The following is a 20,056-nucleotide window of genomic DNA, read 5'->3' as shown; positions in this document are numbered from 1 at the left end:
CTTATAGATACCTACCAGTCACTTTAACGACACCAATAAAGACCTCTCACATAGATTTTTTTTTAAGTATGAGTTGATTAGAGAGTTGACTAAAAAGTTGGTGATAAATGCTGCCCAGGATGGCTGTCCTGTTATTAAATTTAGTTATTTTTATCTGCTGGACAAGGTAAGTTTTCTTTCTTTAAGTTAACATGGGTCAGAGTACACTCAACCTGGGAATTTTTTTTCTGTTTTCAGACTTGGTAATGTAAGTGGAAATGAGAAGATTTACTCAGACAACATCACTCGCATTTTGGATCGACTTTTGGATGGTTATGACAACAGACTGCGACCTGGATCTGGAGGTAATTCAAACTTCAAATCCTAAATCCTTGTTTCTAAAGCTTCGTCTTAAGATAAATTAAGTACATTGTGACATAAATTTTTTTTGTTACTGTGTTCACTGTACAGTTGCTAATGACTGTTGCAGGTGGTGTTACAGAGGTGAAAACAGACATCTTTGTCACCAGCTTTGGACCAGTTTCAGATGTTGAGATGGTAAGATACTACTTCTGTAAGGAGATGTATATGTGCTGACTATGGGAGATATCGGCGCTTCAGTGACCACTGAATGCCTGCCTTATGGGCAATCTGCCATGAGACCATCTAATGAGCTTTAATCTGTTTGACCAGCCCTATAACTCCATTATTGATGGCCTCTAAATCAATATGACAACATGTCAGACAGAGGAAATGGCTGAATGGAGTGATTAATGATTATCTGGGATGAGTGGCATCCATCATTGCCTCGTCATTTCTCCTCACCTTCCACTAAAAGTTGAAATGTATCTTCAATATTATAGATGCTGACAGGACTACTATCTTTGTAGTCCGCAAAGATCTAAATTTAAAGCTGGAATTTAAGGTGGCATGGTTTGTAGAACATATGGTTCATAAGATATCTACTAATATCTGATGTTCATGCATCAGGAGTACACTATGGACATGTTCTTCCGTCAAATGTGGGTTGATGAGCGTCTTAAGTTCGAGGGACCCACTGAAATCCTGCGGCTGAACAACCTTATGGTGGACAAGATCTGGACACCAGATACTTTCTTCAGAAACTCCAAGAAGTCCATTTCCCATAATATGACCACACCCAACAAGCTCTTCCGCATCATGCAGAATGGGACTGTCCTCTACACTATGAGGTAATCTTAGATAGTAAAGTTGTTGTTTTGTTCATAAGACACGAGATTCACTGAAATGAATAACTGAGACTGATTTCAGTGTCTTCTTCATGTTAGACTGACAATCAGTGCAGAATGTCCCATGAGGTTGATAGACTTCCCCATGGATGGCCATGCCTGTCCTCTCAGGTTTGGAAGCTGTAAGTATTCTGTATGTAGCTGTTAGTCTTCATAAACACAAGAAATAATAATGTCCAAAAATGTCCAGATTCATAAATGTGTCCAACATTTGAACGTTTCGAGTGTCAAATTGTCTTTGCATTTTTAGATGCCTACACAAGCAATGAAATTATGTTCACCTGGAGGAAGGGGCCGATAGCATCTGTTGATTGTCCCAAGGAGTCCATGAGTCTTCTGCAGTATGATCTGGTGGGACAGACTTTGTCCAGTGAGATATTCAAATCAAATACAGGTAATGCTCACCGTCAGCTATCACATTGCTCTTGATATCAGGACACTGTTACAGTTGTACCCGCACTTAAAAGTGTAATTAAAAAATACTCAGGAGCTGATGAATCTGTGAGTAGAACGAGGTCAAATGAGTCTCTTCAATCTCTGCACTAGTGTCACTACTCTCCTGCAGCAGAGCCGATATAAAAGCAAAGACTTCCTTGAGCAGCCATCTAAGATGCTTAAGTGGTCAAGGCCTAATGCGTACGGTGTGCCTTAAAAAAGAACTACAGGGTTTAAAGCCCAGTGAATGCACTGACAGAGAGGAAGAAGGATGGAGGAGTGTGTATGTGGGTGATGTGTATGTGTGCATTTTCTTTTTTCACCAGAAGAAGAAGAAGTGCTCTCCTGCTGTGAACCCAACATATTCTTGGAATAGAGAGGAAAAGGATGAGGCAGCCTCCAAAACGTAGAGATGATACCCATTTAGAAAACACTGAGAGCGAGAGAGACAACCTCTGTATATGTGTGTGCATGATGCAGCGTGTTTTTAGTCTGTGAATGTCTGCATGCATGTGTTAGGCGGAGCAGGGCAGTGTTACGCATAGTGACACTGCATGCTCTTCTTCTGCCCCCTCCTCACTCGCTTCTTCTTCCTCCTCTTGACTTTATCCCATTTCCAAATGTCTGCTGTGCTCCCTCCTCCTTGCCTCCTCAATTCTGTCCTGTTCTCTTCCTTCTTCTCTTCCTTCCTCTTGTCTCTCGCACGCTGCCTTACAGTTAGCTGGCTATTCCAGTCCTAACAGCAGCAATATATCTATATGCTTCTCTCAGCAGCTATTCTGTTTCAAGGGCAGGCAAGGGCATCCGTTCTGTGCTACCCTGCTATGTCCCTCAGGGTTGCTCTCTTCACACATGCTGTTTATCTTGCAGGTCACTACTCTGTGCAGGTGGTCCATTTCCTCCTCCAGAGGAAGCTCGGCTACTACCTCATACAGACCTACATCCCCCTCATAATGGTTGTTGTGTTGTCACAAGTCTCTTTTTGGATTAACAAAGAGTCTGTTCCTGCACGTACAGTTGCTGGTACGCTCCTCTTCCAACCAGTATATATTCACAATTAATGTTTACTAATCACACTTGATATCAAAATATGTCCGTGGAATGTGTGTGTCAGAGTGCATGTATATTCTTGTCTTCCTCTAGGCATCACCACAGTGCTGACAATGACCACTTTGAGCATCAGCGCCCGTCAGTCACTTCCCAAAGTGGCCTATGCCACTGCCATGGATTGGTTCATTGCTGTATGCTTTGCCTTTGTGGCGTCGGCTCTCATTGAGTTTGCAGCAGTAAACTACTTTGCCACCCTCCAGGCCAACCGTCTGAAGAAACAAAGAGCCAGACAAGACAAGCTTGAGGTGTTGGCTACCGGCAGCGACGATGACGACACAGTTTCGGTGAGGAACTACTTTTATGTCTACAAAGAACGATGAATTCCAGCTTAAAATCCACTGTCATCATTAAAACATTTCTGTGCCAATTTTATATAATTGTTTTGTAGAATCAGAACCACAAGTAAAAGAGCTGTAATGGTTAAGGTTGCACTTTTTGATTGCCATTTCAGTTCATATATTACACATAAAACAACAGGAAATTGTGAAGTAGTCTGCCCATATGCAAATGTACATATATTGAATTTCTATATATGACATATATGTACATATGGAATAAAAACATATATGTAAAAATTATATATGAAACCTATAAGAAGTTGGAACCATTTCATATATTGACATATATACATTGATATTATATATAGCATGGTCCAAAAGTCTGAGACAACTTTCCCAGAATGCATTTTTGAAATTAATAAGAAATTAATAAGAAAACATATATAAACATATACATTTGTTTAATATATATGCTGTTTTAATAACCTTGCATATAAATTAAATAAATATCATTAACATACATGGTCACAACATCTTACACCAAATAAAAATTCAGACATTTTTTAAATATATGTATCTATACAAACTTTATTTCATATATGTTATAAATGTATATATGTATATATGTGATAATAATATAAGTGACATCTATGGCAACATAGATATAGGGACATATACTGTATGTCATATATTACATTTCTGAATGGGTGTGAACATTAAGTAGAAACAGTAATAATTCAGGGAATAGCTCTGTTTTTCAGGGAGGATTGTGATATTTGACCAAAACAGAGGTATGAAAGGCACAAAAAAGTCAAACGAATAATTCAACATTTTGGAAAATATTGGGCTTTTTCATCTTCTTGCCAAGAGCTAGACAAGATGTCCAGCACCCGGGCAAGGCAAGCTGTCTCCCACCTTTCCAATCTTATTGTCAAGCTAAACTAATTTAGCATACAAACATGATAGTGTTGTCAATCTTCTCATATCAATCTTCAATTTCTGAACTGATTCTTTAAATTAAAAAAAATGTTAGAGATTGGCCTCTTGAATATTCCACACATTTTTTTCTATTAGAACCTGTTTGTCTGCAGTAATAAGAAGTCACGCAAGTCAGGGATCCGAAAAAAACAATAATGCACCGTGTTCCAGGGATGCATACACATCTTTACAGTCAGATTTGCAAACATGTGGACTGTAGCAAATCTATAGTGTATTATTCTCTACTGTAGTCTAGTGTTTTCTGAAACTTGGTATGAACGTAATCTGCTCAGCAACATCAGCTTCTGCTATCACTTGAACAAAGTGTGTGATTTACATTTGAGAAGCCATGTATTTATATAGATGGTGTCTCAAATGCATTTACATAGCTAATAATGGTGAGATACAGTCTCCTCAGTGTTGCAGAGAGTTTGATGCAGTGATGCTGATAATGAACACTAAGCCAGCAGCTTCACACTCAGATGCAGAGAACAAGAAATCCTGCCACAGATAGGAAGTCTTTTTCTATGCATTTCCAAGTAGTCACCCTGCCTTTTCCATTCTCGCCATTCAGGGCACACCACACATTAAATAGTAATATGTGCTGTTGTAGTGCTCTCATCTCCAGCTATATGCTTTATGCTAATACAGTAAGCCACCACAGCATCCTCCTGGGATCTGTCTCACGTGTAGGGCTCATGGTTAGATGCTTTAAAAATAGCCTCAGTGTGAGAACAGAGAGCAACTCCAGCACTCCTTCCTGCATAATCTCCTAACAATCCTATGGACATCCAGCAAACTACCTGCTGCGTTCTATAGGGATGTTGGCATGCCATTGAGAGAAAGCTCCTGTGGGAACAAACATGACTTACATTGTATACATGACTGCAGCATGTTGAGATTGGCATACAGTATACTGTATGTACTTGCAGCGCAGAAACCCCTTTTTTTCTCTCACATTGTGCACCATAAAACCCACACTAACCCCATCTCACCCCCTCCTGCTTTCCTTCCAAATCACCCCCGCCCCCCTCCCACCAGTCGGACAGCAGCCCTCGGGAAGGCCTGAAGAGGAGAAACCACTCAGTGTGCCGCAGTGAGCCAGGAGATGCTCCGCCACTGCCGATCTTCCTCCAGCAGGGCTCAGCTTTTCCTCAAATCCCACAGCTGGCCGGCACCAGCCCCATCGACATGTATGCCCGTGTCCTCTTCCCCCTGGCCTTCGCCCTCTTCAACCTCATCTACTGGTACATCTACCTCGCCAAGGACACCATGGAGAGGGCCAGGTACACTAGCCACATTCAGTTATCTTTGTACATCTATCTGGGTATTGCCTGGTATATCTACAAGGGTAAAGGCGCCATTCAGAAGTCCAGACATTTAAAGGATAGGGCTGGTGATATTCAGATTTTTCTTATTGACAACAAATTCCATGGAAAGACCAAAACCAGCAATGAATCGATCCTACTCACGAGTGTTGTCTCAGTTTCCAAAGCGTGATAGGATTTTCCTCTGTGCCATGATGCTCCATTGTGACAAAAAGTATTAAAAACACATCGATGAGCCACACAGCTGCACTGGGTGAAATGTTTTTTCATTATGGTGAACATGGGCACTGTAGTTTATTTTGAGTGGTTCCCACATGCACCATCCCACCACCATAAATACTAGATCACCAAATGTGTTATAATCCACAGCTGAAAATAGTCCCCAACAAATGTATTATTTACTCCTGTTTGAGTGGTGTTTGCTAGTGCGACGCTGCAGTGCCCAGGTCTTTCTGGAAAATACTTAGACCCCACTATATATTACCTATATGTTTGTGATGCGTTTTTGAAGATTTATGAATTTAACTTGAAACAAATGGGCTTGCAGCTGAGTGCTGCAGTCAGCAAAGGAAGTATTGAGAGACATACAGACGATACAGAATACTACTAGCTTTTCTTTTTCTTCTTTTGCGTCTCAGACTGTTTCACTTAAACAATATTTAGATTTAGATATTTTACAATTTTAAGAAAAATCTGAAAAAGTAAATATAATCTTTTTATAGCAAAAATACTGTATTTTTATCCTTGCAGACTTTTACATTTATCTCATAGTCTTTGTGGGACCCAAATTCTTATATTTGGAGCCACTGACCTAAAGATACATACTACTAGTATTTATACACATGTTTGTGTCTTAAAAGTAAGCTTCCCTTTTGAGTTTAACCTTTAACCTTTTGAGTTGTGTGTGACAAGGCAGCAGATCCAAAAAGCCTTTCACGCAAAATGGCAAAAATAGCAGGGACCTACTTGGAGAGTTTCCAGAATTCTTGTACGAATGAGCAAACAGGAGAAAAAAAAATCTCACAATGGACAAAGGATGTTTATGCACACTTACTTTGTATCTCAATGCCACAAACCTCTTCTCTAATTATGATAGATTCAGTGGAACAATAACTACCCGCAAATTTTGTCAAAGACTTTTATCTAGGTAGTAAAAACATCAATAATTTCTAATGCTGAAAAAGCCCCAGGAGTTGTAGGCGAGAAAAAAAAAGAAGAGAATGATGTTAGGTGGCGTTGTTGCTGCATTGATGCCAGCACTGTGGCTTTTATCATCATCATAGATTTACAATACAAAAGGGGCTGAGCATTCAGTTAATTTGAGAAGAAAAATATGCATCAAGCTCTCTCCTCTTTTATATAAGGTTTACCTGAGGGCTGGCAAAACCCCAGTTGTTTTAATGACAACACTGTTTCTCCATGGGGAGTTGGTCTCATAGGCGAAATCAACCAGAGCTTACTTTGTACATTAACCACATGAAAAAACGACTATTCACTTTCCCGCTTATAAGTGAGCCACTTATAGAACACAAAGCTCCATGTCCAAGAAAGAAAGAGAGAGAAATAGTGCAAAAAGAGGGAGAGAGAGCGTGAGAGAGAGAGGGAGCGAGACGGGAGAGAGGGAGATCTGTTATGTAACATTGGGGAGTGCAAATCTGCTCATCATGCATCTCATGTTCCTGTCAGAGAATTTTTATGGTTGTTTTGTTTATAACATTGTGCAGAATAATGAGAGAGACAAGATGGAGAGCATGAGAACAGCTGCATCACATCTATTCCCTTTACATATTTTCACCACGTCCCTGGCTTGGTACTTTTGAAGAAGGCACTGAGAGGACAGGGAGCACAGTAACAGTTTGGGCTGTGCAGTATACTGCAGATAGAGCGACTCTGACTGTGGAAACAGAGGTTTCGGTATGCTCCTCTCACATTTTGTGCTCTGCTTCTGCTCTCGCAGGGACGTGGATCTTGAAAACTAAGAGGACCTGGAAAAGGGCACGTGCAACCAGAGAGACCTTCAGCATCCAGCCAGCCTCACCTCACCCTCCTCTCTCCCTCTCTGAACAAGCTCTCAGCATTCACTCTGCTCTCATCTGACAGAAATTAATCAGAAACTCATTTATACTCCTGCCGCACATCTATTCATTTCACAGGCTGTGACCACTGCCCACTTGTGTTCTGATCAGTGGCTGAAGAGCTGCCCTTCACAGGCCTCAATCACTTTAAACCCGCCATATACACACACACACAACAACAACTTCTCGGGCCCCGGACCGAGACAGACACCACACACATACAGTATGCATGACACACACACACACACACACACACACATACATGCGCGCATGCACGCACACACACGCGCGCGCGCGCACACGCACACACACACACACACACACACACACACACACACACACACACACACACCAAGAAACACATCAAATAGAAGTGGATGATATAATCTATGATGGCTGTAACTGGTGGTGATGCAACAGTGAACCAATGCTTTCAGAAGCCTGCCCTCTACAGAAGCACAGCTCCCACTACAACAAGATCAAAGGCAATTTAGAGGAGGCTTGCATCCCTCCTTGCGGCTTCAAAAATGTACTCAAACCTGAGAAAATGAATTGTGGGATTGTGTTTTCCATCCCACCTTTCTGCTGTGGCGCTCTGATGCTACCTTTTGCATTTTCAGATCTACTGCAGGTCCTCTGGAAACATTTCAGGGAATAGTGGGATGTAATACCTCTGGGTGTTGCTGACATTAATTTTCTATTTTTGTATTGACGGTGCATGATTGTTGGGCTCAGGTGTTTGCATAGAAAGTGTCTACCTGAAATGGATGGAGTGTTGTTCTCTTTTTAGCCACTGAACATGACTGATAACGTGAAAACACAAGATATAAACTTGCTCTTAACTTGACAATCTGAGCATTTTAACCCCACAGTGCATCCAGCTGTTTGACCTTGTCAGCATTTAGACAAACTTATCTGCCATGTAACAAACATATAACAATAAAATGAGCCTAAAATTAACACAGTTGTTGTTCTTTTCACTCCTGGCATAAACGCTTGTTTCTTCATTACGCACATCCACTTGTCCCTTTAATATTTTTCTCTGCAATGGAAACTGCTCATCCACCATCATCAGTCTCCACTCTTTGATCTTGGGCTGGCTGCACGCATGCGCCCCTCATTGGCTCCTCTGCACTGTGTGGAGTAAGTTGGATGTGCGCTCTCCTCACTCGCATCCCGAAACCACCTCAAAAACTGTTGCGATGGGGAGGATCAGGAAAAACCACTTTGGGATTTTTACTTTTTCCTTACTAGTGACTTTTGTCTGGGCTCAAAGGTAAACGTTTGCATTATTATTTTTTTGTATTGTATCCTGCATGTCACGTAGCCTCTGTTAAAGCGTGCCTAGCGTGTGATATTAATAAGCTATTTTGCATTACACCACCTTTTTCTCCCCAGCGTCAAGGATATCAAAGATCCGAGCAATATGCCTTTGGTAAAAGAGACAGTGGACAGACTGATGAAAGGATACGACATTCGGTTGAGGCCAGATTTCGGAGGTAACGAGCAAATTGAAAACGGAATGTCATGTTTTCACGCCCTCCTGACGTGCAATACATGTTTAATGAATCGCAAAATCTGCTTTAATTTACATAATCACCCCTTCACAGCCAAATAGGCCTTTCCAATTAGGCTAAGGAATGATGAGCATATTTCATTTGATGAGGAGATATAAGACAGGCTTTTAACGTGATCGATCCCGTTCATCAATGTTTGATCATTCCACTAAAAATATGAAATTAGCAGCATTTAAGCTCATCTGCGTGTTAAACATGAAGATTTTTTTTGCTCAGACTGATGGTGCACAAGTCTCCTGTAGGTGGAGGGGAGCAGAGAGGAACCTGTGTGCGCGTCACGAATTTGTTAAATTTACATGATGAGAGAATAATTCATATGTGTTGTATTAATGCCTCCTTTCCTTCACAGGTGCCCCGGTGGCTGTGGGGATGAATATAGACATAGCCAGCATAGACATGGTCTCTGAAGTCAATATGGTAGGTGCATCTTCATGATTATTACCTCGCTTAATGTTGCCAATTGTGCCTGGCACGGCAGGAATACAGCAGAAGTGGGCTACTTATCACGGGGCAGTGTGTGTGAGAGAGAGCCGGGATAACCTGAGCCAGGTTTGAGGCATCTTGTGAATACATTGGACTCGGCTAAGGAAGAGAAAAAGACAATAATTGAGGGCTTCCGTTCCCAAGTCGCCATCCTCTTCTCAGTCTCCGCATTTGCAGCTCTGGTGTGTTGCTGCATTTGAATTCAAAACACACACTCACTGGCGCACTCGGACGCACAGCCCCGGCTGTGCGCTCGGAGAGCTGCGGGCGCGCGCGCGCGCGCGAGCGTGTGTGTATGTATGTGCTTTGTGTGTGACTGCTTCACGTTGTCAAGCCTCGGTGGTGTAATTTTGTTGACACGCACCCCCCTCCTCCTCTCCACTCCATGCAGTTACCTACAAAATAATAAAAACAATGCGATCTTCTCCTCCAGAACTGGCATCGTTTGGTGTTTTTCGCCCTTTATTTAAAGGCTTTTAATTCGGCGACCAATCACATCATCACGGTCTACGTAAATGATCTTCCCCCTACTTGTCAGATGACGTAAGCAATTTGTTAATAATAAATGTCTGGTCACACAGCATTGCAACAGAAAAAGACGGCTCGATCTCTAGTGCACAAAGATGAACGTCATGTGCGACTTGGAGAGGACGGGGGAAAAGTTCAGCAGCCCATGCAAGAGCACCACCTATTGATCCGTGTGACAGACAGACATGTAACTGACGGCGGTTTTAACTACCCCAGTGGTGCATTCGCTGTAGCTACACTGCATTAAATACTCTCTATTTCTCGTGTGTTTTGCTCATGGGATGCATTCAGGAAAAAAACAACATTAAGGACAGTCTTTGCAGAGAATTCAGAGTGTGAGAAAAGATCATTTACAAAGCAGCCTCTCCAAGGAGCAACATAATAGAGATGTTATATAAGAGCATGAAAAACAAGTTTGCCAGTAGGAATGGAAGGAGAGGTGTTTTTTATTATTAATTGAGCCATTTTTAAGTTGATGTCTGGTTAATTTTGCATGTCCGATTTTGATTTGGCAGCCTGTCAAATCAGTGTGTGTGGTCATTTGAAACAGCACTGAATAAGTTTTTTATCAGATAAATACAGCAGCTTATGTGAGTTTGTTTTGGATGAGGAGGAGAAGCACTGAATGGTCAGAGCTTCTCCTTTGATGGAAATGATTTATTTTGGTGGAGGATGCAGACAGAGCGGAAGTGCCCTGGGGGGTCCAGGGAGATTTGAAATAGAAACCCCTCACTTGCTTTCACCCCCCCCCTCTCTTTTTCTCTCTTTCTTCCTCTCTCTCCCTCCTCCATCCTTCCCTCCCACCACTTTGACTGGATCCCTGGCTGTGACTCTGGGCTCAGCAGCCATGTAATCCACCTCTGCCTTGCTCCAAAGGGTTATCTTACTTAAGAACTAGGCATCTATGCAAGCATTCATCTGGAAAAAAACACTGCTTCATACATCCGTGTGTGTGTGTAACAAAACACAAAACTGTGCACAAACAGTGAATGGCGACTGACGTCATGCAACTCCCCGTGGCTATGAGAGAGCATTCATCTCGCTCATTTCTCGGAAAAGCTCCCCCTGCCAGATCTGCACAGGCATCCCTCTGACACGACGGACAAATTTAGACGAAAAGTTGAAAAAAAAAAAAGAGAAGAGAAACATCCAAGATCTCAGTGGACTTGTGTTCCACACATTGTTGTTACCTTGTGAAAAATCCTCCCTGCTACTTACATAACAGGTCGGAATCTCCTCCTCTTCCTTTCTTCTTCATGTCCAGCTCTCTTTGGTACAATAGAGGATAACAGCAGCTGACGAGATTGATCTCAGAGAAATCAATAATATCACCGTGCTCCATGATCACGAGGATGGAGCTGGTGACCTGTGCTCGGTGCGGGGCTGCTTTGATCTTCCTCATCAGGGGCAGCCACTTTTAAGATTAAAGTGCTGAGAGGGAAAACAACACGGCGAGAGGCGAGGATGAAACTGGTGAGGAACAGGGTGGGGGAGAGGTGAAGGTTACTGTGATCGGTTTCACCGTCTCCTCTAATGATATCTACATCCTAGTGGAAGCTGCACAACTGGAATGGATATTCTCTATCATGTTATACACAGTTTCCTAAAAACTCAGCCTGAAATATTTGTTGTCTTTGAAAAAACTTAACTTAACCAGGACGCATTAAATTTATCAGTTGGTTTGAACAATATCTGGCTGCATAGCATGAGCCTCTAATGGCTGGCCCACTGGTGCTTCACTGAGGTCTCAGGGGTTAAAAACAAGACTCTGCAGCGAATTTTATTACTCCCCAGTCTAGGGCTGCAACTGCAGATTATTTTCTCAATTGATCTATTAATCATTTGGTTTGAGCCTTGTCATAAAGGAGAGAAAAACCCATAATGACATTTCTGTTTTGTCCAACTAACAGTACAAAACCCAAAGATGTGTTATTCATTTGATATTCAATTTACTATCTAGAAGACGAAGAAGAAAATCAGAAAATATTCAGAAACTGTGACTAATGATTTTTTGCCAGTTTCAGTAGTGAGACTTAGTGAATACAGGAAACCTAAAGGTGCTTTTAAAGATGGCAAAACTGAACAAGGTTTGTTTTAATATAATTGGGTATATTGGTAAACGTTGACTAGTTTTGACCTAATAGAGTTTTAATGGAGATGAAAATGGTAAAAACTGTAAATTTAAGATGAATTCTAATTCATCTGAACTAATTCTAAAGAAATCTAAACCTTTTTCTCCGTGATGACACCAACGTGATTCCAAATAACGACTGACTATGGCATCGACAGAATACAAACCTGAAGGAAAATGGAGGAATTTGCTGTTAGAAGTGAAGGAGTATGACTGGATTTGAAATCAGTGTTTGTGTGCAGGCCTGCCATCACAGCAGTGAGCAGGTTTGGGTTGTAGACAGCTGCTCGCTCCTCTAATTAAAGATAAAAATGCCTCTGGTGGAGAATGAACTCTGCATTTTGGTCGGGGCTGATTGAAGCCATTGTGGCATTTTTCCTCTATGCTGACATGAAGGGCATGATGGTGTTTGAGTGTGTAACGGCATTTGTAGTTATGTTGCTCTCTCTCTCTCTATGTAACATGCACATGTAAGAGGTCGGTTCACATGTGCACGAGCCACAGCGGAGTCTTTTTTTTTTTTTTTTTTGTGCATTCTTGTGTGATCCACAACGATGGCCTGTAGAGGCTCAAAGGTCAGCCATGTTGTTGGGCAATAAAAATGTGCAGGTCAGTCAGCACCGTGGTTGCAGCCTCGCCTGCATGACATTACAAATGTGCTATTTTGAGAGGGAAGTGTCCTCCGAGTCCGAGGTGTGACCACACATCCTCGCTGGGTGGGCTCTGCTGACTCACTGGGGTTAGTGGAAAATATGGCACAGATATGATATCATGGCCGAGAGACCCCCACCCCACCCCCCCGCCTGCTCCCTCCCCCTTCCTCCCGTGTTCATCCCTGTCTATCTGTCTGTTCAGCGCTGGCAACCCGCTCCATCACTCATCTTCCTCACTTAGCAGCTGAAATTGCATTTGCATAATGCTGTTTGTTTTTGCTGAAATCACAGATCCAGGAACCGAACCCCAGTTACGGTGCATTAAAAAAAAGTGTTCTGCACACAGCCAGTGCAGCTGATTAAATACAAGTGGAGTCTGTTGTCTCAGCAATGCATCAGCGCTGCATAATAACGTCTTCTGCATGCCATCCATACGTTGAGTGGGGCTACAGTATGCACTCTGAGGCTGCAATGAGGAGGGAGGTAAATGAGTATTTTCGCTCCTCGTCTTTTCTTCATCCTGCTCGTTAATTACATGTAAAATACCTGAGGTTGGTGGTTGTTAAGAGGCACTGCCTGTGCTATAATACTGTTCTCTGAATGTTAATTAGCTGGCTGTGAATTAAAAGATTTAAACAAACCAGCTGTGGTGGCTTCTGGGATGGAGGAATTAGTGGGGCGTGAGCGTTCCCTTTATTACAATCATTATCCTGACAAGCACTGGTTTCTTCACATGAGTAAGGGGATCTGGCCGTCAGATAACGGGAGCCGATGACCGGAGGGGACGCGACGCAGGCCTCAGCGTTACAGTACATCCGTGTGAGAGAGATCCAGCTTCTTGTGTCTGTGAATTAGCAACCATTTTGATCTTGTTTGTCCAAACTGATCCTGTTCCATTTTATTTTCAGCTTGTGGAAAATAAGCTTGTGTTATTTTTACTCAGTGTTGCCATGACAACGCAGCCTTTTTTTGGTGGATCTAGGGAAGTCAAGGAAAAGCAAATAAGGCCTCTTTTTTCCAGGGACTTTTTCAAGGTTTTTAACATTTATCATCCAGGTGAAGGTTGTTCTGTCTTTGAAGATCTCAGATTTTCTTCTGTTTTAGCATTTTGTTGATATTTTGCCTTTTTAACAAACCCTGATGTTACTGGGGAGTTCATGGAGATGTTAATGATTATAGTATCTTAAATAGGGCTAAAACTAGCAGTAATCTGAATTATTGATTATTTATACTGAAAAATGCCCAGAACAATTTACCAGAGACACCTAACAACCACATAAAACACAAATATATTCTCTTTACAAAGACATAAAACAGAAAAAAGAGCAAATCGTCACATTTGTGAAGCTGGATCCAGGCATTTTTTCATGATAAATTACTTTAACACTCATAAAATTGGCTTCTGATCAATCCCCTGTTGATCAAATGATCAATAAATGGAGTAACTGTTTCAGTTCTAATCTAAACTCTTATAGGATCTTCTTTTCTGTGGCTTTTCTGAAGTTGCTGCAAAACTACCAGCATGCACATTTTCATACCCAGATATATTCACACTTTAAAAAAAAAAAACATTTAAATACAAGAAATATTTTGTCTCTTTGTTCATCCAGTGCTGCTGCTTTGATTCTGCCTGCTCTGTTTGCTTCGCTGAGCTTTCCGAAAAGCTTAAGACAAGAATGCAGGTTGTCCAGAACAATGTCATTAGTTATGCTGAGTGGACACACAGAGTAACAGATTAATATGGTCAGCAGCATAATTACAGCACAAGAACAACACTTAATCCTGCAGCTTTCTTTCATGCACACTGCGTTCTCTGCTTAACGTTTAGTCAGTGGAGACTGGGCTCATTTGTAGATAAAACACTGTCAGTGACACAATATGAGCTTTAGAAATATAATTACACTACATCTGAAAGTAAAACCTGGTAGAGAAAAGTTTTTAATCATGGTAAATGGTAAAATGTGCCAAAAGTATTCATATCTTAAACATTTGGCAGTTAGTGTCATATGTTTAAATGGTTTATGTATAATTTCGTTAAATGAACTGATTACTTGATACATTTGTAAATGGTGGCGTTCTGAAATGCATTTCTCCTAATGCACTTAATCAAAATTAATCAATCAGATTTAAAATAATGAAACAGTGTTCCTATTTTTACTTGGCTGGTTTGTCATTTGCTTTAATTACCAACACTTACCCTTGCAGAGTCCCAACTGCAAGAGTGGAGTTACGCCAAGTTTAAATTGTTAGTGATAGTCTTTCATTATCGCCGGAAGGGGAACAAAAAAGCTGCGTGTCTTAAAACAGGGAGTAAGTTAGCCAGATCCATTAAAGGCCTTTAATGTGATGATGGCTCCCTTAATGACTCTGTCAGGCACTTTCTCCACTGAAGCCAAGTAGCTGAAAAATGACCCATTGGAAAGAGAGTCATAAAAGCGTCCATATTGTCACTTCCCTCAGGATGTGTACGGACAGCAACTCATTCAGAATGCACTAACCTCCCCCTTGACCTCCTAATATTTAATTTGAAGCCTTTACTTAACCGGACACAGAGAGCGCAACAAATGAATAAATTCAGCTTGACCAGTTGTGATGTGCTGTGGCGTCTCCTCTAGCTTGTAGACGGGAAACAAGGGGACAAGAGGCTGCGATGTCTGCAGACGAGCTTGTTATTGCCCAAATGTCGAATTGTCTCCTCGTGGCACCGTAGACGTTGTTATTATTATCAGCAGCTTCTTCCCTGCTTCTGCTGGAGCGCTCTGCAGCAGGACACAGCAGATCAAAGTGTTAGCAATATGGTGGACGTCTGCCGGCTCCTGTGAAGCTGCAGAGAGGAGAGAAAAGCACACATAGCAGCAGTTCACGGGTAGAATATGTTATTTTAACTCAAATGTTTGGTTGAAATTACTTACTTTCTCATTCTCATTTGACCTCATTAAAACCCAAAATCAGGAAGAGTATAGAAGTAGTAACCCTTCCCTTTGCAGCATTTGATGATTAAAAAAAAGCACTGTTATGATGCTGAAGAAGGAAATATTTCATTTTCAGATCTATTTATTAGTATGAATATCATATATGCAGATGTTTTGATAGAATTTGTTGACAATCTGTTGAAAAATGCTATTAGATTAACATATTGTCTTATATGATTTGCCTTGTTGGCATGAAAAGATTTAAACTATATATAAATTTTGATAGCCAAACAGTCGTTCACAAACAAAGTGCAGTACAACATCCTGACTTAAATAATGTTTTGGGTCAGTTAAATCCCAGAGATCCTGAAACCCCTATTAGACCTCGTATGAATAATAGTGATGTGTAAAAAGTACATTCAGTCTGTGCATATCGTCAGTTCAAAATCGTGTTTACAATTCATGAAGTATGTTTTTTGAGCTGTTACAACAGGGCCCAGGTCTCTAAGACACCAACACAACATTAGGGTTAAAAAGAAGAAGATACAGCGTGTACATTCTGCTTTTTTTTTTTTTTTAAATCACGTACAGAAAATTTAAATGTTAAAATGTACATAAAATGAAAATGAGGATGACTGTATTGGTGGAACGTCATGCTTTTCACAATCATGAAAGTCTACCACGCATAAATACATCTGGCTAGATGGTTTCTTTATGGAGAAAAGAGTGAATGCATTAATGTCAGCTGTTTCTTCAAATCTGAATCTGCAAACAGAGCAGTATGTATTGTGTTAAGCTCATCTATTGGCAGCTCCCTCCCATGTCGCTTGTGACAGCTGATGTAGTTGTAATGGAGGTCTTGTAACAACCGTAGCCTGTCAGATTTTTCAGGGAAACACAAATGTACTCCTTGTCACTCTGTCAGATTCTTAATGGGGGTTTGTTAGCCCAGAAACAGATCTGTAGTGAGACACTGTCACTGTGCAACCAGCCTTGATGTTTTATAAGTTAGCCGGGCCTTGTTTGTAGCTTCATCGCGTTTATATATTCAGTGCTGTCATGCTTCTTTTTCTTTTTTTTTCTTTTATTAAATGTTGGTGCTCTCCACAAGATGTCTCCCTCACTGATGCTCACTGCTCTGTGTGATGTTAATGGAGTTTCTGAAGGGTGCTGACAAGGAGAGTGAAGGTCGTGTTGGAGACCGACGCTCCGGCACGGGACGGTCTGTCTCTCAGTTATCTGAAGCTTTTTTAATTTTTTAATTAATTTTTTTTTTTGGAAACTGCATGCTGCAAAATCCTCGTTACCTGCTCCATCTTTTGTGTGTAGAGGAAGAGATTAAGCTCTTAGCACATAACACATTAAATGTCTTGATTATTACTCAGAAATTATTTTTAGTCCAGAAGAGAAAAAGTTAAATTAAGAAAAACTCACTTAACTTCAGGATTCTGCCTTTAATAAGGATTTAATATTCTGTGTTAAAAGACACTTTGACTGGATGTTTAGTATCGGAGCTGCACCATATTGAAAAAAATTTGCTTAATTTGTTACATGCATATTATACTTGCAGATTTTTATTTATAATTGAAAACATATTTAAAAAGTGCAGGTGAAGGATTTGCTTTGCTTGTACGAAAACAACATTCTCCCGCCTAATATTTTTTGCAGAACACCAGAACACCTTTTCCCTGTCACACCTTAAAATGTGCTCCCTTGCAGTACAGTCATCTACGTTGCAGATTTGGTTTTCTTTGAGCAATAACTTTGACTGTACTGAGGGATATGGGAGGAGGCGGCCATATTTGGCGTCCCTCTCTAAGCTCAAGTGATGTCCGAGCAAAGGTAAACAGCACCATCTGTGAGGCCGTAATTACGCTGCCATTTTACAGCACAGCCAGGAGGCAGCGTGCAGGCCCAGGTGTTCTCGATGCATCTCTATACTTTTAAACCCCCAAACGTACGCAGCGAGGCACCGCACACACGAACATGCACACACAGGAACGAGAGCAGGCGCCTTGATGTTCAAGCAGAGTTCACTTAAAAAAAAAAGAAAAAAAAAGAAAGACACATTTTAAAATGTTTAGCGTTCAGCAGGCCTTTTTTCACAGAAGACATTTTTACATGTCACAGTGCGAAAACCACAGGTGTAAATATTAAAATGAATGATGGTACAATTCCATTCGGCTGCTTCAGTTTCAGGGTCCTGGTTTTGTTCATGCTGCCTCAGTGTCACACTGTCATGACTTACAGGTGCATTAAAGTTATTACTGACACCTACGCGTTTCCTCTTTGACAAGTCAAAATGTCTGCTATGAATCTCCACCTTATTATATTAGCATCCAAATTCTTCGAGTGAAATATCATCATGATATAGTGTCCAAAAAAAAGTAGTGCCCATGGCCTGAACACAACGTTCTGCCAATAATCCTAGAATGCGATGCGCTGAATTTTATAGATACAAAAATGATTTGCTGCAGTTGTGTGACACGACACCAAAGACAATGATTCATAATGATTTAAAATCTCATTTCACTGCCCACTGCAGTCTAAACTATTGAGTGTTGAGACTTTATAATATTTGGAGTACTGAGTGAGTGAATGAGGTGATATTGGACACAGCCTGAAATCATTAGTCAGTACATTCATTTATCAATCGAAAGGTAATTAATCACCACATTATTCTGATAATGAATCATTTATATAAGTCATTTCTCAAACAGAAAAAAAATCTGAATTTGTGTTTTCAATTCTTGGTTGGACAAAACAAACAATGTTGATAAGTCTTGGTAACTATAATGAGCATTTCCCAGTTTTCTGAGCTCTTATAATCTAAAAATAATCAACATGATATTCGATAATATAATATAATCATCACTTGCAGCCCTAAATTCTATTCTACCCTGTTAATGTAATACACACATTAAGAGCTGTGAATGCAAACATCAAAAATCCAAGATGTGTGTGTGTGACACACCAGACACACCCACGCTCCCTTGTTACCGAATCCGCCAAAATGTCAAAGGGTGTTTCACTCCAGTTGTATCAAAAACAGTGTTGAGCAAAAAAGGAAAATACAGAAAGACTGTTGCTGAAAGTCTGTTATACCAGATTGATGAATAAATTCAGCTTCAAAATGCTAATGTTGCTCAGATTGTTACCACAGGGCTCTAGTTAATATCATTTCCTTCAGTTCTCTCAGTTAGCCAGAGAGAGCGTTTCAGTATCTTCCTCTCTGTCTGTTCTAGCTCCTTGTGCCTCTGTGTTCCTTCATCAATATGGCGAAGGATGGTGCTAAAGACAGGGACGTATTGCAGGAGATGCTGCCTCAGTGGGTGATGTACACCGAGCCTGCAGGCAGCAGCTAACGATCCCAAAGGTGATAGAGATATCCGATCGACAGGCTGATAATGAGACAGAGAGGGAGCGAGTGTGAGAGGAGGGTTCAGTGGGAACTCTTGTAAAACAGGATAAGGATGCGGCCGTCCTCGCTTGACTTTTCACTCCTGAAAAAATCAACATGGCAGCAGCTCATGTATTTTTAGATGCCCTTTTTACAGTGTTTTGGTCGTGCACACTGCATGCAATGAATGATAAGAGTTAAAGAGTGAGAGTGGCAATTGCTAAGCAGTGTCACACCAATGCGTGATGATAGCAAAGAAAAAAAAAAAAAAGGCTTGGAAACGTAAAAGCACTGTGATAAGTAATGATGATGGCTGCTTGGAGTAAAAACTCAAGGGCCTCGTTTCACGGACTGTATTTTTTAATTTGTTTTCCCACTCATCGATTGCACTGCAATACACTGTAACAGAGCAGATCTAACTGCAGTGCTGTGGCTGTGTGGGTGTAAGTCTTTTTTTAAGAGTGAGAAGCAGAGAAAAGACAGCGAGAGAGAGAGAGAGAGACAGAGAGAGAGAGAGGGAGAGAGAGAGGGGAGGTGGTAGAGTTTACAGCTTGTGTGTAAAAACAAACTGTACAGTATAAATGCATTTTATTTTCACTGAGGTTAAATGTGGAAAACTCTCCTACATCTCTTTACTTGTGCTTGTTTATTAGGCAGAATTAGAAGCAAAACCAAGCAAAACACAAGGAGACACAGCTGCAGAGATCCACTGGCTCTTTGCATTAGAGGCAGTATTGTCTCTGTGAAGCAGAAAGTGGCTTCACTCGTTCGAGTGGAGACAGATATTTTTAGCTTGAGACAATAGTCAGCCAGCTGAGAAAGTTCCCCCCCTGGTTATGGTCTTAAAATTAAGTGAGGATAGTTGAATATTAACCCCCCAACCCTGGCCATCATGGCCCCTAGTCCAGGCCATGGCCTTTC

At 41.1% G+C, this 20,056-nt stretch overlaps 2 protein-coding genes across 3 annotated transcripts in view; both read left to right on the top strand.

Moving 5' to 3' along the window:
• The first annotated feature begins 119 nt into the window (after positions 1–119).
• Positions 120–7,355, top strand: LOC111226754 (gamma-aminobutyric acid receptor subunit alpha-6-like). The gene is made up of 10 exons (XM_022752066.1): positions 120–130; positions 238–344; positions 470–537; positions 970–1,190; positions 1,287–1,369; positions 1,498–1,641; positions 2,553–2,705; positions 2,826–3,063; positions 5,074–5,334; positions 7,334–7,355. The coding sequence occupies exons 1-10, from the start codon at positions 120–122 to the stop codon at positions 7,353–7,355; spliced, it is 1,308 nt and encodes a 435-aa protein (XP_022607787.1).
• Positions 7,356–8,593: 1,238 nt separating this feature from the next.
• gabrb2 (gamma-aminobutyric acid type A receptor beta2 subunit) overlaps positions 8,594–20,056 on the top strand; it is a 31,371-nt gene continuing 19,908 nt past the window's right edge. For both annotated transcript variants that reach the window (XM_022751714.1, XM_022751716.1), the window contains exons 1-3: positions 8,594–8,727; positions 8,850–8,950; positions 9,378–9,445. In XM_022751714.1, the coding sequence (XP_022607435.1) occupies positions 8,654–8,727; positions 8,850–8,950; positions 9,378–9,445 (243 nt within the window). In that variant the 5' untranslated portion in view covers positions 8,594–8,653. The remainder of the gene's footprint in view (positions 8,728–8,849; positions 8,951–9,377; positions 9,446–20,056) is intronic.

Source organism: Seriola dumerili, unplaced genomic scaffold (genome assembly GCF_002260705.1).
Source record: "Seriola dumerili isolate Sdu_G_001 unplaced genomic scaffold, Sdu_1.0 BDQW01000161.1, whole genome shotgun sequence".
NCBI lineage: Eukaryota > Metazoa > Chordata > Actinopteri > Carangiformes > Carangidae > Seriola > Seriola dumerili.
Note: the sequence above shows the minus strand (reverse complement) of the source record. Positions and strands in the feature narration are given on the sequence as shown.